The sequence below is a fragment of the Osmerus eperlanus genome, chromosome 20 (assembly GCF_963692335.1).
Source record: "Osmerus eperlanus chromosome 20, fOsmEpe2.1, whole genome shotgun sequence".
Lineage (NCBI taxonomy): Eukaryota > Metazoa > Chordata > Actinopteri > Osmeriformes > Osmeridae > Osmerus > Osmerus eperlanus.
The window spans coordinates 9,278,333-9,289,773 of record NC_085037.1 but is presented as its reverse complement, the minus strand read 5'-3'; the positions used below and the strand labels follow the sequence as shown (position 1 = coordinate 9,289,773).

At 40.0% G+C, this 11,441-nt stretch overlaps 1 protein-coding gene and 1 long non-coding RNA gene across 2 annotated transcripts; both read right to left on the bottom strand.

The window, feature by feature from the left end:
• Positions 1-1,203: 1,203 nt before the first annotated feature.
• On the bottom strand, positions 1,204-4,467 carry aqp10b (aquaporin 10b). The gene is made up of 6 exons (XM_062486509.1): positions 4,378-4,467; positions 2,507-2,633; positions 2,223-2,360; positions 2,002-2,120; positions 1,604-1,821; positions 1,204-1,493 (listed from the first exon to the last, which is right to left on the bottom strand). The coding sequence occupies exons 1-6, from the start codon at positions 4,462-4,464 to the stop codon at positions 1,322-1,324; spliced, it is 861 nt and encodes a 286-aa protein (XP_062342493.1). The 5' UTR covers positions 4,465-4,467; the 3' UTR covers positions 1,204-1,321.
• Positions 4,468-9,234: 4,767 nt separating this feature from the next.
• Positions 9,235-11,150, bottom strand: LOC134040563 (uncharacterized). The gene is made up of 3 exons (XR_009932888.1): positions 11,002-11,150; positions 10,797-10,898; positions 9,235-9,645 (listed from the first exon to the last, which is right to left on the bottom strand). It is a non-coding gene; the product is annotated as an uncharacterized LOC134040563 (long non-coding RNA).
• Positions 11,151-11,441: the final 291 nt, after the last annotated feature.

Genomic DNA, 11,441 nt, shown 5'->3' with positions numbered 1-11,441 from the left:
TGTGATGTGTAATGTACAATATAACCTGATATTATTAAGGAAGTACATCTACTTTCGGAAACAGTAGTCTACTATTTCACTGAAGTATTAGCATCATGACATTAGCCTGTGTTGCCCGGGCAACACATACTACAGTGGTCTATGATGTATCTGTTTTCAATCGTTAAAATAAACATTCCTCACATATACATTTTCGTTGTAGGATTTATTCTGACATTAGTAAACGATTTGTTGGTGAAATTACCATTACCTGTGGTTTCAAACCAGTGTAGCTCACTGCAACGCTGTAGCTTACGCGAGACACACTACAAAAACATCTACAGTACACAGCTGTTTAGGAACGACGGCGACAGAACATGTTCGGCACTCCCCTTACTTAAATCAAAAGTCTATCTAACTACTAACCTGAACTTCATTGCCACAGCCTAAACGTTGTCAATCTGTTCATGAAAATAATTAATTTCAGCCTAAACCTTACAACGGAACGTTAAATCCAAATCAACCAACGCAATCGCTACCAAGACGAACACAGCAGTAATCTCTAGTACTGTACTGTAGTAGTAGAATTTACCGGAGCAGCTTCTCCACACAGGGCTATATCGCATTTTGCGTTGTTACTGACAATGATCGCTACCAGTGAGCTTTTTATGAATGAGCGATTTTCCACTAAATAAATGTCAAGCTTATTTACGTTTTGGGGGGCATATTTTCAGTTAGCAGATGGTACTGTTTGAATCGCGATTCCATCTTCTACTGCCGGTAACGTCGTAGAATAATCTTCAAAGGGGGTTCTTTATTCATGAATGAATGCAATATGAGTAGGCTAAATGCCTGAAAATATCACGAGAAGGGAAAAACTTAAAAGGACGTTTAAGTCATAGAGATTAGGTCAATTTTTTACACCGGTCTGCCAAATGTATTCGTTTTGATTCAGCTATGAGGCTGCCTCTTGCAGGGGAAATGAGAAGACATCTATTTCATTCTACACTTCACTCGTATTTTCAGTTGTAAATGAGCAGCAAAAAAAATATGCTTTTAAATCTATGTAATCTTTATAAATAATAAGTGTGAATTTTTATATAAAATATACAGCAATATCAGTTGTAAAAATGTCATTAAAAAACGGACCCCTGTGCAACCGACGCAAGCAAGCACACCCTACAATTTCCCCAGAAATTGTACCCTCTCTAGTTAGTCTTATTCCCTCTATGAATGGGAAGCCACAACATGTATGGGTACGACTGATCCCAATGCTTTTTTCCTTTACATTGCCGTCCCACACTGCAACTCCTTTGGGTAGTAAATTAGGTCTGGTTCGCCCTCAACTTTGTCCAACGTGCTTGCCCTCAGCGTTCATATCAAGGCCAGGAGGTTCGGAAGAGGGCCCCGGCTCTAGATGGTGGACCTCGATCACAAGCTCGTAGATGAGTGTACCCACCAGGGCACCGATATTAGTGGCCACCAGCGGCACCCACCACCACCCATCTCCGGCACTGGGAGGGACAAACAGGGAGCATTAGAGTAGAGTGAGTCAGTGTCTACCATAACCCTTTGAGAGGAAAGGAGAAAGAGAGAGGGGGGAGTCTGTGAGTGTTTGTCTGACCTGAACACCTCTCCACCCCAGCCAGCGATATAAGTGAAGAGACGGGGCCCCAGGTCCCTGGCCGGGTTCAGGGAGTAGCCGCTGTTGGAGCCCATGGACACCCCAATGCACAGGATCACGGCCCCCACCAGGACCGGCTCCAGACCAGGAAGGGCCGGGGAATTCCTACGGTCCCCCAAAGCCAGAACGCACACCAGCAGGGCAGCTGTACCAATTACCTGAACAGCATGGACCAAACACGCCACAAGTCACACGATGGTGAGTCGATAGTATATAGGCCCTTTTGCTCTTCCTTGATTCTGTTTGGTATAAACGATTTGTCATCAATAAACCTTTGCCCAGGAAGATACGTGATATATGTTCTGGAGAAGTGTGAGTAGATACTTCTGGTTTCTGACCTGGTCTATGACTCCACCCCACAGACTGAGGTAGTCAGCAGGATAGGTTGAGAAGATGCCCGCTGTAGCAGTAGGTCCGGTCACAGTCAGTTTACCTCCACCGAAGAACATTATGGCGTCTTTAAATACATACACACAAACACACACATATTAGATTTTAGCCAGACATTTGACAGTATACCTGTAGTGAGGTAAGGAACATGTTTTGATAGATTCAGTACCGTAGTACTGCAGGGCAACAGTGGCTGCACCCAGAAAGGCCCCCAGCACCTGGGAGAACACATAGAAGGGCAGGTGGAACCAGGGATGCCGGCCCAGGAAGCACAGACTCAGAGTCACAGCAGGGTTCAGGTGGGCACCTTAGAACAATAATACATGTTATTCATTACAGTTACATGTTTATTCATTTGATTTGAGAAAAAAATACAAAGAGCCAAAAGGAAAGTTTTTCTAGTGACCTGGTTTCAATGCATTTCAAGTATAGATATAATTTCCCAGCTTGTACCTGACACCCCACGAGAAACATGGATCCCAAAGGTGGTCCCCAGAGCAAAGCCCAGGTTGATTGACAGGTATTGGCCGTTCTTGTCCTTTGAGGTTGTTACCTGGGCGACGGATCCACATCCAAACAGCTGCACTCACATGCCACAACACAACACATAACCACATCAACACAACACATAACCAACACAACACATAACCACATCAACACAACACATAACCACATCAACACAACACATAACCACATCAACACAACACATAACCACATCAACACAACACATAACCACTAAATGTAACAATGAGCAGGTTGTAAAGCCCCATGCTGTTGTACTGTTGTTATGTTTAGAGGTCTGTTCTGTGGAAATGTATCAGTTAATGATTTGTTCCATCGTTGCAACTGGCTGTAGAAGGTCATCTGTGATTGAGGTTTGGATGAATCACAACATTCAGATTATTATGTGCACCTTATTGCATAGGGTGTAACCGTAACCCTATAACCTTATTGCAATTTATTTTTTATACATTTTGATCGCTTAATTTGGACCCCCCACCCTCTCCGCCATGTTTTGCGCTCTCTGAAACCTCAAAGTCCCTGGTTAGCTATTGTGAAGATCCGCTAATTTGTGTACACAAGAGATTTTGTCTGTAGGCGCTGGTTTTGTTCTGGTGTTTTCATTTCTGCTAAATCAACTAATTAAAGCAAAGTAAAGATGGAGGAAAAGATAATGGACTGTGTATTATTGCATATTTGTACAGAAAGATTACAGGCATTACATCTAATAAACAGGAGAAGATTGAAAGTCTTATAAAGGAAAATAATACAGTAAATTACTGTAGGAATCATGAATCACTCCTGTTAGGACTTAATCCCCACATGGACAGATGTTAGTAATTTAAAGCCTTTAGAACCAAAGCAACCATATTGTTCTCGTGACTTCTATGCTTTCCTGTACTTAGCAGATACCTAGCAGATGGATATATTAGATAAGACTAGCATGAATAGTAGACTAGAAAAGTGGTTTATACAGGATTAGGACTTAGTTATAATAAATGCAATTATTTATTATAGATTAAGATATTCCAGTAGGAAACTGTCAAGAGGAGCAGAACCGCAAAATACCGATGTACTTGTTACAAATGGCAATAAACTTAAAACTTTAACTTGATTTTGATATATATAAGAATCTAAATACCGTATTTCTTCGAATTAACGCCGCCCTCGAATAAAAGCCGCTCTCGAATAAACACCGCACTGAAAACGGTTAGGCTTTTTAACTGGTTAAACTCAACCCCAGTATTTATTACACATGTACATAACTTTCTGCACAGCTTTCTGTTTGAAAGCTAACGTGTATGAACGTTTCAGCATGCTGCTTCAGATTTCTACACAATGTAGAACACTTGTATTTGAGACAGTTGTAGGCTACTACCAATGCACACCTAATTGATGGCCAATGAGAAAGGGAGTTGCCGCACTCATAGACCCACAAAGAATAGACAAGGAGGTCAGCGGTAGTAAATGAAACCTGCGTTTTTATCTGCATGATTCATTTGTCACAATGCCAGCAACGAAGATGTCTGTGGCTGCACTGCAGTTAATTCACGAAATCTCTTTTAATAATTAAACGCCGCCCTCGAATAAACGCCGCACCAAAATGAACGTTATTTAATAAACGACGCAGCATTTATTCGAAGAAAAACGGTAGTACATAATCACAGGTGAACAAACGGAACAATACATAGGCTATATATTGTACTTTGTAAACCCCAAGACAAGCGGTTAAACAATCGTAACCTATTACTGACAGCAACATTCGTGTTTGCTGATGAGTCAATCCAGACAAACGTGCAACTCCCCACAGTCTCAACACTCACGATTATAATGAAGACCCCGAGACACTCCGCCAGGCACTTCTTGACCAGGCTGCTTCTGATGCAACATTTCTTCAACAGTCTGTCCATACCTAAAGTACAATGAGGCTTTAAGGTCTAAGTCTAATGGGTCAGTGACCTAACCCCTTACGCCCCCCCCCTCCCCCCCCCCCAGCTCCTTCTGACTTCAGCCAAAAAAATTACATGTTGAAGGTATGGAAAAACTCCGTTAGGGCTTTCAGTAATATGGATTTCTTTTTATGATTCCCCAGTGATTGTCTGGTTGATAATGGGCAAAGTAGGTTTCACGTTTACAAATAAAAGTGAAATCAACCTCGAAACTCTTCCTACTCACGTGTTCTCTAAGTTATTGTATATTGGTCTTTTGTGAAGGGCTTTTGACAGATAGTAAAGTGTAGCATTGGCGTTTAATATGAAACCCTGCAATTTCATATCGGTTTAAGTTTTAATCTGTATTTATTTTTATAGAACATACACAGGCTAGTAAGACGTTAACAGTAGAGTCTTTTATCTTGGTTAGCCACTGGTTGTTCTTTGCGTGCGTGTTTGTACAAAGAAAAACCTTTTATCATGCATATTGGACAAAAAACTCCCACTCCAGAGCAGGCAGACCGTGCTGGTCCTAGTGGAAGCACTTCCCTGTCTCTCGGTACCAACGGTGTTGTGCCATAAGATGAACTGCTTCCATGAGAGGCACCCCTTCGCGGGAGCGAGCGCGAACCAGTCGGAATCAAAAAGTGAAGGATGTCGTCTTGATATCGCAATCAAACGGAGGGGAGTCATATCTCACATTTCTTTTATAATTACATATTCTATTATATATTCATATCTTACATATTCTTTTTTACAAACTTTCTTTGTTATAGAATTCAAGAGAAGAATGTCGGTTATCGGTGTAAATAACAGATGTTATTCTCAACACAAAATCATTCAAACTCGTCATTCAAACCGTATTGTAACGAACGCGAACCAACATTCTTTCTCCACGACATCGCAATCCGAGGAAATATACCACAGCTATGATTACCAAAAGTAATGTATTTGTTTAGCAGGTTAAAAGTATTTCACATGGCTCTTCATACTAATGTATAGGTTCAAAGGCATGCGATTTTAATGCAGTTAGACTGCGCGTATATAGGTGGGCTACTCAGACAGGTCGAAAACGACCTGTCTGACCTTCTGATCCATAATATCAACAGTCCTGAAAACGGACCAAAGGTTCACATGCCTACAGAAAGTGCCGACTTGCACTTTCATAGTGTTGTGGCCAACTTTATCCTTAAAAAGGAAATTACTGTGCAGCAGGGGTCAGAAACACAAACACAGAACAGCACTGCCAAATGCCTACATTACACAACACAGGACACAATGGAGACACACCTTCCCCCAAACCCAATGGGACAGTAGCCTACAACAGGAATCCATCAAAATGGCCATTGACAGGAAAAAAAATAATTAATAAATACTCACCTACTATATCGACAGAAAATAAATCTAGATGTCAGCCAAGTGAATTCAGGTTCCTAATAGCCACAGGAATAAAGTAATCTCTGGCACGACCAGTTCTTAACCTAGGTAGCCTAAAGCGGCGACCTTAAGGGAGCAGATTAAACTCCCCGAAGAGTGGGTGATCAGGCAGTTAAAAATGTGTATAGCCTTACCCATAACTTGTTTATCATATATGTCTTGCAGCGGGGCTAGCTGTACCCCAACCACCTTAGATGCTACATTTATCAGCTTTGTAAGCTTACGCTTGCTGATCATTGTAAGACCACTGTACCACACCACAATGCAAAATGTCAAGACAGATTCAATAAAACACTGGTAAAACAAAGTCATCAAAGTCATGCACACCCTGAATGATTTATTCTTCCTCAAAAAGAAAAGTCTCTGTTGGGACTTTTTACACACAGCCTCTGTATTGCTCTCAAAAGATAATTTGTTGTTGATGATGGTTCCTAAATATGTATATTCAGCTACAGTGTCAACAATCTTGTTATGAATAACAGTTTGCGAAACATTGTGCTGTGACTTACGGAAATCGAAAATCATGTCCTTGGTCTTGGGAACATTGATAGACAAACAAAAGTTATCACACCAAGCAATGAAATCATCAACTACAGGACCATGCCCCTCTTCCTCATTGCCACGCCAGGGGTGTTGTTAGACATAAAACTCTACTGGGGCACAGGCCCCTATTCATATCCCTTTTTTTTTCTTCCAAGCGTGCTGCGCAAAATGCACTACTCGGCTATAGAAACTCCCCTTGCTTAACCCACTATACAACAGTTCAGGGACGCAAGTTTGATATTGCTTTGGCAGGGACATCAATAGTTAATGCGAGCGCACACATTCGTATTCATTTGAGCGCAAATACAGTTTTTTTGAGCTTCATGTAATATTGTTATTATGTTTTAGTCAAAATAAGATGATCGGCCTATCATTTAGAAACTTTCTTTAGTTTTGTCGTGTTTTCTTAGCCTACCTCAATACTGACTTGTGTGCAGAGTCCGAAACCTGGACTTCTGTGTGCGTGCTGCAGTGGCTATTTGGCAAGCTCATGGAATTCTGCGTGCATCGGTTTGTGTTTTTGGTTAAACTGCTTTGATTTTACAAGCGTTGATTGGGATACTGCATTTATTTTTTCCGGGATTGTCAATCTAAATTAATGCACTGACTAATAAAGTAAATTGTTAAAACGCAAACTTTAGATCTTACTGGGTCACAGCAGATTTATACTGAGGCACGTGCCCCAGTAAAAAGGGTCAAACAACGCCCCTGGTTGTGGCCGAAAACTGTATGAAACTAGTAAGCTAAACTGTCTGATTGTCTTTAGATGAACTATCACTGACCTAAGAACCTGACACAGCATATGGAAGATGGAAAAGTACAAGACAAATGATTATTAACCAAATACCTGTACACTAAAGAGTGGACTTTAGTCCTTTTATGACTGATAGGAAAGTAACAGCTGACGTGTAAGCAACCAGGGACACGACTGAACAACTTTAGTTGGGCTCGTGAACTTGTAGAACAAATATGCGATAACAACCCAGTGGGCACCTTGATATGAATTTGAGGTCAAATATTAGTCAAGACTTGAGCAAGATGCTGTACAACATAATTAAAATTCAGTTTGCATGGCAATTTATTCCAGTCGTAGGTGGGTGAAAATAGGAAGCTAATCCCACACATAAATTGGTTTAATGTTCATGAGTAGGACTCATTCTCAGTCCTGGAGTTTCATGCCTTAGACCGGCGCACTTTAGTTCATGACTGACTAAATTAAAATAATGTAATTAAAACCTCAGAATATAAGTCTGCAATAGTGCACTGTTGTCTGCAGCCTTGTAATTCATTGTATTTAAAAAAAAATCTCATCATTTCCAATTCAGTGCAAATACAGTAGCCTAAGTTTTGCTTCACAGTGGAGATTTATTACAACAGTTAATAACAGTATTCCTTACAACAAAATGTAATTTTAACAGTATCAGAATCTGTAAGAATTAGTGTTCATAAATATCCAAACCTTGAAATGAAAAAATCTAATAAATACATAAAACAAAATAAAAAATAAAGATTAAAATAAAATTTATTGCACTTTCTAATGACACTATCATCTATTTTCAAATAAAGAAGAGCTGCTGAAGAACTACAAGAAAAGTTTTGATACATGAACGGTTGTATGACTCTTAAAAAAACTTCTATATCGTTAAGCAGTAAAAACAGAGATGCACTTTCCACAACACTGCCTGTTGTTTCTGCCAGTACAAGACTCAAAAGACACCAAATAAGAACCTGATTGGGGGAATGCTCAGAGGAGTGTAAAAAAAAAAACTAAACTGACCCTGCATATTAGCTGCACCATCAGTTGAGTTGCCCACACGAGCCAATGTCAATATTAAGGTTCGGTAGCACTTTTTTCAGAAGCTGTACAAACTTCTGGCCAGTAGATGTCTCACAGTCGACCACAGCAATCAGTCTTTCGTGAATGACACCTGTTACATATCAGAGTATGATTGAACACTGGTCTTTGGAGCTGATATCTTGGGTTGTGTCAATTTGAACTGAAAACATGCCAGCATGTCTCACTTCTTCTGCTATAGTCACCTTTATCAGTTGGCTAATGACATCCACAACTTTATTAAATGTTTCTTTTGACAGCAGAGTAACTACAGCGCCTCTGCCTTTTGCACCAGTTTCATGCTGCCTTTTGCTGTTTTCAATGCAAGTGTTAACATGCTGTTGGAGGCAAATGTCATATCTACTCAATAGTAGAATCAACTCCAGGACGTTGCCATGATTAACAGCAATGTTTTCTAAGCTATAACCGGCCTCTTCTTTATCTCCCCTGTAGCTAAGGCCACATTTGCCTATGACATTAACAACATCCACTGTGCGCTCCATCACTGCTCGTTTCTTTTTCACTTGCTCAGCACGTAATGACATTTGGTTGCCAGTCAACAGGCTTTTCACATCTGCCTTTTGTATTTCCAGAAAGAAAGCATCTGCACTATCTGTGTGTCTTACTTTTTTCGTGTTCCACTATAATTTGGTGAATGTGTTTCCAGTCTTTCATGACTCTCTTTATGAAAGGGCCATCACTTATGGAGGATTATAGGGACCAAAACTAAATAAATAAATAAATCATTGAATGGTTAAATACTTGAATAAATAAATTATATAATACAAACCTTAAATAAATGAATAATTATATAATTTAATGCCTAATTGACATACAAAATCTATAATGACCAATTAAATGAGACACTAAATATATAAATGTTACATGTATTTGTGTATATACAGTATATAGATTTCCTTTTTCATGTGTTCACATTTATTTATTTATACTTTCATTTATCCACGGTGTAACTTGTTGCAGCAAAATAAATCTGTTGTCACTTGTCAAAAGTCAGGGGAAGGGTTAAAGCCTCTGATTGGTGAATGAACAGTATTACACACCAGGCAGGCTCAACCAGTCATCAAGCTCTCTTCGATCCAGAGGGATCCTCTATTGTCTCACCTTGCAGCCTCATCTGCTGTACCATCTCGCCGAGGATCGTGAACACATGTCCATTGATGTCTGCGTCAGTCAGGGCCAATATCATTGCCATAATTTCAGCGAAGCTCTCAATATGATGTAAAAACAATGTGAATTGGCAGTTGCCTCCATCTCTTCAGCTACAGCCAACATTCGATTGTCGATTCAAGTTGAACCACCAAGCAGCTTCACAGGAAAACGTAAATCTATATATACACATACACACACAAGTACATGTAATGCTTAGTGTCTCATTTAATTGGTAATTTATAAATTGTGTATGTCAATTAGGCATTAAATTATATAATTAGTCATTTATTTAAGCTTTGTATTATATAGTTATTTATTTATTCAAGTATTTTACCATTCAATGATTAAATTATTTATTTAGTTCGTTTTGGCCCCTATAATCCCTCATAATCACTTACCAAAGGTGCAAATGCCAAACAAACCGAACAGTACAGAGATTGTTTTTTTTCACAGTAAGTTAGCCACTTGGGGTTTGTTCCATCTTTGCTATTGAAAACCTTTGGCATAGGAACATTGGGATTTGTTGAGGATGATAAGAAAAATTATGAGGATATCCTGTGACTGAGGTCGAGCAAAGTCATCAAAACTATCAACAGAATCATCTTTATCTGCTTTGTTCCTAGCTTGTGGTTCTGGGTTCTGCTGCTGAGTTGTTGCCCCTGTTATCTGTCCCTGAGTACACTCTGCTCTGCTATCTGTCCTTGAGTACACTCTGCTCTGCTATATGTCCCTGAGTACACTCTGCTCTGCTATATGTCCCTGAGTACTCTCACACTTTCACACTTCCCCTTTTGTATCGCTAGACTCGAGTGCACCTGTATTTAATCACAATACATTTTGACATTTTCATTTGCTTTGATTTAATTTGAACGTGCTTCCCATGTCAAATATGTTAAAGATTACACAATACTGACTTTTATCCTATTCCCTTTCCCTATTGTGGGCTTTGTATATTCACTCGTTTGATTAAAAACATAATGGGTCACTAGCAACACTTGGGCATAGAATGTTGTTATATTGTAACTAATGTGATCATGTTTGCTTATTCACACACTGTGGTACAACAGCTTACCTGTGTCTTGAGTAGACTACAGTGAGAGTAGTCTCTTGCATGATACAACTGGGTTCTGGCTTTGCTTCTGACACTAAATGAAATTTTAAACATTTTATTTCTCACCAAAAATCTCCCCTTTTTACAATGCTTTCAAGTCAAGTCATTTTCATTCATGTATTTCTGAATCATCAGGTATCACTCAGGGCATTTTTCATTGAGCAGGTGTACACACCATGCTCTTCATTACTATTAGTTACTCAATGACAATCCTACCTGCCCATTCTGGTGTGGTGGGCTCATGACTGGAGCATGGTAACGGACCTGGTTCTTCTCTGTTAGCAGCAAACAGGACTTGAGGCTGCTGCTGCTGAAGAGCTACAAGAAAGGTTTTATACATGAACGGTGGTTTGCAGACAACTTTATTTTGCACGGCCGCTAGCATCTTGCACTGCTCCTAACTACATTAACATTAGCTTACCGGCCGTCTCGTCGTCTTCATTTGTTGTTTTGAGGACAAATGTACTCAGCTTACAACATTTGGTCGCGTCCGTTTCTAGAGCTTTCTTTTTTTTTATTCTGGTCTTTTCAGCGCCGCCTTTTCGCTTTCTATGATCCATTTTTATCTCTGACGTTTTTTATTTTGAGCAAGGTGCCGCTGTCGGGGGCGTTGTCAAGTAGTCAAAAGATAAATCAGAGCCGGATGCAGCCTGCTTTGATTGGGGGTCATAGTGGTCATAGACCTTCTCTGGTGGTGGTGCCGTGAACATTTCCGGGGGGTAGCCTATCATGATTACGGAAAGGGATCGTAAAATATTTTATATTGCTACCATTTTTTAGATTAGCTGCTTATCGATCTGAGTGTTATCAGGCGTGGGCCAGATTTTGTAAACATTCAGGGCTTAGCCCAAATCTAACCCT

What these genes read in the sequence shown, in the direction of transcription:
- aqp10b (XM_062486509.1), bottom strand. Translation starts at nt 4,464, where the DNA reads ATGGACAGACTGTTGAAGAAATGTTGCATCAGAAGCAGCCTGGTCAAG. An exon ending in TGTTTCTCGTGGGGTGTCAG is followed by an intron (nt 2,361 to 2,506) that starts GTACAAGCTGGG and finishes TATTGTTCTAAG; the next exon opens with GTGCCCACCTGAACCCTGCT. An exon ending in GGGGTGGAGTCATAGACCAG is followed by an intron (nt 1,822 to 2,001) that starts GTCAGAAACCAG and finishes CATGCTGTTCAG; the next exon opens with GTAATTGGTACAGCTGCCCT.